At 36.1% G+C, this 6,190-nt stretch overlaps 1 protein-coding gene across 1 annotated transcript; it reads left to right on the top strand.

The window, feature by feature from the left end:
• Positions 1 to 315: 315 nt before the first annotated feature.
• On the top strand, positions 316 to 5,442 carry LOC110918668 (inactive glucose-1-phosphate adenylyltransferase small subunit 2, chloroplastic). Its single transcript, XM_022162945.2, has 8 exons — positions 316 to 480; positions 548 to 841; positions 2,699 to 3,115; positions 3,490 to 3,593; positions 4,046 to 4,157; positions 4,254 to 4,352; positions 4,710 to 4,802; positions 4,896 to 5,442. The coding sequence occupies exons 1-8, from the start codon at positions 376 to 378 to the stop codon at positions 5,010 to 5,012; spliced, it is 1,341 nt and encodes a 446-aa protein (XP_022018637.1). The 5' UTR covers positions 316 to 375; the 3' UTR covers positions 5,013 to 5,442.
• Positions 5,443 to 6,190: the final 748 nt, after the last annotated feature.

The raw sequence follows: 6,190 nt of genomic DNA, 5'->3' as shown, positions 1-6,190 counted from the left end.
TTTTTTTAATTTCACATTCACCAATGTGCTAAAAATCGATCAAGTGAAGTTGTATTCCTTTAATGTCAGATTTACCATAAGCCAAAAATAAAATTTTATTTTTATTAATATAATATATATTTACGAGTGGAGGAAGAAAACATAGGAAAAGAATTATACCATGCTTGGTCAATTTTGCCAAGTATTCGGTCTGCAACATCCACCACCAACAAGAAACCCAAATTCCTCTGCTTTTCTATACAAAGTTTATACTATGATACCCAATTTGTGCTATAAATCCATATCAATAAATTTAAAGTTAATAAAAGCAAACTCAAACATCATTATCATTATCATTATCATCTTCCTCCAAATCTTTCACCTTCTGTCATTGTAATGGCACTATTCACTTTTCAGTCCTCAATCAATCTAAAACTCCATTCAAGACTCACTGTAACGAATTCCCAGAAACCCGAACGCCGTTTTTCACCACCAAATCAGGTCAGTTTTATCTGCATTGTAACTGATGATCATAATAATTCATTCTTATTTTTTGTTAATATGTCAGAGTGTTGCAGCTGTGGTGTTTGGAGACGCGGGGCAGCAGTCAAGGTTGTATCCGTTGACAAAACGAAGATCAGAAGGTGCGGTTCCAGTGGCGGGAAGTTATAGGCTTATTGATGCAGTTATAAGTAACTGCATTAATAGTAATATAACAAAAGTATACGCGCTTACACAGTTTAATTCCACTTCGTTAAACTCGCATCTCTCAAGAGCATATTCTGCTGGATTATTAGCAAACCAAGAATTTCTTGAAGTCATTGCGGCTTATCAGAGTCCAGAAGACGCTAACTGGTTCCAGGTTCGTCATTGACCACATTGTTCACTAAATGATACGCGGGTGACTTGGATAGTGGGTCAAAACAGATTCTAGTTAAAACAGGTCATTTTTAAGTACATGTCAAAATGGAGCTGTACTAAACACTTTCTTGTCCTTTTTTCTATTTTTCACAAGTAACTTATTATTACAAGAATATCACCAAAGTAACAATCTATATTTATTTTAGAGTAAACCTCAATTTTTGTCACTGTGGTTTGCTGATTTTAACACGATCAGTCCAATAATTTAAAAATTACATTTATCATCCAACAGTTTGCATATTCTAACACTTCTAGTCCACCACTCTAACAACCATCCATTTCTCTGTTAAGTTTGAGTGAGAAAGACAATAATACCATTGGACTTAAATTGTAATTACAAAACTTTTACGGTGGCGGTGGCTTTGTTGATGGTGGTGGTTGTGCTTAATGTTTGTGTGTGTGTATATAGATCTGTGTGTGTAAATAATAATAATAATAATAATAATAATAATAATAATAATAATAATAATAATAATAATAATAATAATAATAATAATAATAAAAGTTTTGTAATAACAATTTAAGTCCATGGGTATCATTGTCATTTTCATACAAACTTAACAGAGAAATGGATGATTGTTAGAGTGGTGGACTAGAAGCGTTAGAATATGAAAACTGTTGGATGATTATTTGGACTAATAGTGTTAAAATCAACAAACCTCAGGAACAAGATTGAGGTTTACTCTTTATTTTAAGGCTTCATATGAAATAGGAATAAAAAACAAATAAATAGTAGCTTTCAGCTAACCACCACTAGTGCTCTAGTGATGGCCACGGGTATTTAAGTTCCACCTATGGTGGGCCCGGGTGAGTTTTCCAGGTCTTAAGTTCGAGTCTGAGTGATAGAGGTTTCTCATTGAGGGGTTTAAATTAGGGATCTATTGTGCGAGGGGGCTCTCTAGCGCGGACCCGGTTAAGACTACGTATGCTAGACCTTCCAACATTCGTGAATAATTCAAAAAAAAAGTAGCTTTCAGCTCATTTGACTTTTTTTTTGACTCATTTGACCCATATGGGATAAAACGTAACCCAAATCAACTCATTCATAAGAACCGGATATGGACACATCTAGATCATACCTGTGTTTAAAAAAGCGAGCTTTAAGCGCGCTTTAAGCGTGAAGCGTTGAAGCGTTTGGAAAAGCGCTTTTTTTTGGTCTGAAGCGTTACAACACGTGAAGCGTTTTGAAGCGAGCTTTAAGCGCGAAGCGATGATGGTTTGAAGCGACGCTTCAGCCCAATCAGGTCACATTTGGACCATTGTTTAGGCCCAATAGTCTTTAAATAGGGTTTAAATGAGGCCCTACTTTTTTACCCTAATAATCAGCCGCTGTCTTTTAACATATCAGCCGATGTCTTCCTCTTTCTCCTTCTATTCTCTCTGCAACTTGATTTCTGTTTAGAAATCATAATGGCCTCCGGATTAAGTGTGTTTTTTAATCATGTTTTGATGGAGATGAATACGTACTTGATTATGATGATTATTGATTAAAGACTATTTTTATGTTTATGTTTTAAGTGTGTTTCGACTTTAATTTATGTTTAACTATGTTTTTATGTGTTAAGTGTGTTTTTTCATCATGTTTTTGTGTTTATTATTGATTAACAAGTAGAATAGGTCATATTGATGTGTACAATATTTTTTTTATTTTTTATTTTATTTTGAGCGCTTCTTATACGTGAAGCTCTCGCTTCGCGCTTGAAGCTTCGCTTAAAGCTTTTGGAACCAAAACGCTTCGGAGCGCCTCACGCTTTTTTAAACCAAGGATCATACTCTGCCTTTTTTGGGTATTATGTAGGGAACTGCAGATGCAATGAGAAGATGTTTATGGGTATTGGAACAGCATCCAGCATTTGACTTTTTGGTACTTCCTGGTCACCATCTTTACAAGATGGATTATCAGAAGCTACTAGAAGCACACAGGAACAATAGAGCAGATGTAACGGTTTCAGTTCTGGGTAGCGCGAGAGATTACAACACAGGTTTTGGTAGTTTCAATGTAGGCTCTGGAAATAGAGTCATCGGGTTCGAAAAAGAACCAGATTTGATCCCAGTTTTTCAGGTTCAAGGCTCCAAGTTTAATCAAAAGTTTTCTAGCATGGGGATTTATGTTATAAACAGACAGGTTATGATAAAGCTTTTGAAAGAATCTTTCCCTAAAGCAAATGATTTGAAGAATGAAGTAATACCAGGTGCAATATCCTTGGGGTTGAAGGTGAGTCGTTAGTTATTGCGTTGTAGTTAACTGTCATTTTCGTCCATATGGTTTGTTCCATTATGTCAGTCCAGGCCAAATTTCGAATTTGTACCATCTTCGTCCGTCCCTGTCCCTGACATTCTCGATACATGTCAGTTCCGCCCAAAAAACATGAGTTAACTATCATTTTTGTCCTTGTGCTTTGTCCAATTATTCGATTCAACCTTATTTTTTTTGGACGAAGTTGACATGTTTCAAGAACGTCAGGGACGGAAATGATACGAATTTAAAATTTGGCCTGGACTGACATAATTGAACAAACCACAGGGATGAAAATGACATTTAACTCCATAAAAAAGGTTAGTGAAAGCTAAGGTTTGATGTAAAAATAGGTACATGCTTACCAGTTTGATGGATACTGGGAGGACATGAGAAGTATTGAAGCGTACTACAACGTGAATATGGAAAGCACAAAGAAAACAAACATGAAATATAAGTCGGTAACTCTGAAAACCTGAAAAGAATGTATAGCATGAAACCTAGAGGTGGCAACTTCAACCTATTTACTTATCAACGGATTATGTTAAGCCTTTAACGCTGCTTTAGATATAGACACTTTCTTTACCCATTAAAAGTTATTGTCCACGTTTCGATTTTATCATTAATGTTGCAAGTTTTTCAAACCAACTTTTTTTTGACAACTTCAATAAAACAACCTCTGACCCAAATGGGCAAAAGGCCAAGAGATACACAACGTCTCCGGCCCATAAGCAGCATTGATTGTACATGCCTTAAAATACGTTTTCTTTTTCTTTTTGTGGACAAAAACTATGGGACAGAGGGAGTGGATTAATGAAACGAGTCAATCAGGTTAAAAGTCGTCCAAAGAGTATTTGCCACCTCTACCGCGACCTAAAACTACTTACGTCCTTCACCTCTTTGTAACAGCTTCCACGATAGAGACTTTCCATTGTACACCCTGCCTCGACATCTGCCTCCATCTCTAGTAACTGATGCTGCCATCACAAGTAGCACCATTGGTGATGGTTGCATTTTAAATGTAAGTCATTCCATCAAATTAACAGAAAATATATACATATATATTACATTATTTTTTTCTTATTTGTGCAATCTTTCTCGGTTCTCTAACAAGTAGAGATGTAGCATTAGAAGTTCAGTCATTGGTCCAAGAACTCGGGTTGGAGATGGAGCTGTTATACAAGATTCAGTAATCATGGGATCTGATATATATCAGGTAAAGTAATAATAATAATAATAATAATAATAATAATAATAATAATAATAATAATAATAATAATAATGATAATAATAATGATAATATTAATAATAATAAAAATAATAATAATAATAATAATAATAATAATAATAATAATGATAATAATAATAATAATGGTAATAATAATAATAATAATGATAATAATAATAATAATAATAATAATAATAATAATTTTTACTACAAAATACAACTTTTGATGTATACTTTTCCTTAAAAAGTAACACGTTCTTAAAGTAGGAAATTACATAATAACGGTAACAAGCTGCGCCGCAACCTCTTAATAAAAAAACTTACAGTCGGTTTTCATGCCAGCAGAGTGTACATGAGCAGAGTATTGGTGTCGGGGACGGTTCTTTTATAAAAAAAGCTATCATAGACAAGAATGTAAGGATTGGCAAAAATGTCAAGGTATAGTACAATTTGTATATCGTCCTAAGGTCGGTTTGATAAGACTAACACTATTCTTAACACAAGAAGCATGTATGTTGTGTTGTAATGTAGATCATAAACAGGGATAATGTGCTAGAAGGGAACAATGAAACCAACGGCTACATCATCAAATCCGGCATAGTTGTTGTATTACGGGGTGCAGTGTTCCCAGACGAAAGCATCTTATAAGATCAACTAAAAGAAATCGTTCATGGGTGGTTTCTTACGGCCATTGATATTGTTCCCCATCAAAAACCACCTCGTATGGTGCATACGCGGCTGGAAATTTGTTGAATAATGGAGAATTTTGCTGAAATTTCAGGGATCTCTATAGCAATTGCATTCGGATACCGTAAATTGTATAAGAGAAATGAAATTATTCAATTGTTGTGTAAAAGAGAAATCACAAATGTGGTTTAATAAGATAATTGTCATCCAAAGTTGTTCTACTTTCTTACTGATTCGCCTACGAAATCAGATAATTTAAAAAAATTGAAAACACTAGTCAGTCACAATCACTAATGAAGGAAAGCACTTGTATGGCTGGACCCTAAGGAGCGCAACCCCAATGCCACCTCAACATAAATCAACCAATAGCGCCCCTCTCCCCTCTCCCTCCATACCGTCGGCACTATTGGGGGCATTATTGAAGCCCAGCTGTTAGGAGGTTATTTCGAGAGGACCCCTCTCCAATTTATAAAAGTAAATGACAAATAAACTCGAACAATTTTCTTCGTATTTTCTTCAAAATGAAAGACAATTTATAATGAAATATTGCAACTACTTGATCCTAAATTAATGTAGAAAATGGGAAAATGCAATAAGTGGGTCCTAGTTACATGCATGCACGTGGAAAGGAAATCAACTAAAATAGAATTGGTCTTGCTAGTTATGCGGCTGGACGTGGGCCTCCACTCTCTGCCTTCTTAACTGAATCGGGTACTGGGTTACTACCGGGTCGGGTTTGCGATGTTGGGTCACCTGGAATCTGGATCGTATCAATACCCCTCCCATGAAAATTGACCTTGTCCTCAAGGTCCGAAATCTTTGCTGCAGTCGGGTGACAAGGACCCGAAAGTGACCCTTGCAAGGTGATGGTGTTGCAGCCCTGCTGAAAGGTGAGTGAAGGAACTGAGAAGTCGGCGGTAACGGTGCCCAAGGAACGTAACCAATCATACCCAAGAATAACATCGAATCCTTTGAATGGCAAAACAAACAATTTAACCTTAAAGGTAGCCACGTGGAGTGTAAGGGGAACGTCCGGGCAGTAACCGGTGCATTGTAGTGGTTCACCATTTCCGATAAGCACCGGAAAGGGCTGCGCTGGCTCTATGAGAAGGTGCAAATCAGTAGCTATTCCGGGCCGA

Source organism: Helianthus annuus, chromosome 16, assembly GCF_002127325.2.
Source record: "Helianthus annuus cultivar XRQ/B chromosome 16, HanXRQr2.0-SUNRISE, whole genome shotgun sequence".
Lineage (NCBI taxonomy): Eukaryota > Viridiplantae > Streptophyta > Magnoliopsida > Asterales > Asteraceae > Helianthus > Helianthus annuus.
Note: the sequence above shows the minus strand (reverse complement) of the source record. Positions and strands in the feature narration are given on the sequence as shown.

What these genes read in the sequence shown, in the direction of transcription:
- LOC110918668 (XM_022162945.2), top strand. Translation starts at nt 376, where the DNA reads ATGGCACTATTCACTTTTCAGTCCTCAATCAATCTAAAACTCCATTCA. An exon ending in CAATATCCTTGGGGTTGAAG is followed by an intron (nt 3,116 to 3,489) that starts GTGAGTCGTTAG and finishes ATGTAAAAATAG; the next exon opens with GTACATGCTTACCAGTTTGA. An exon ending in TGGGATCTGATATATATCAG is followed by an intron (nt 4,353 to 4,709) that starts GTAAAGTAATAA and finishes TCATGCCAGCAG; the next exon opens with AGTGTACATGAGCAGAGTAT.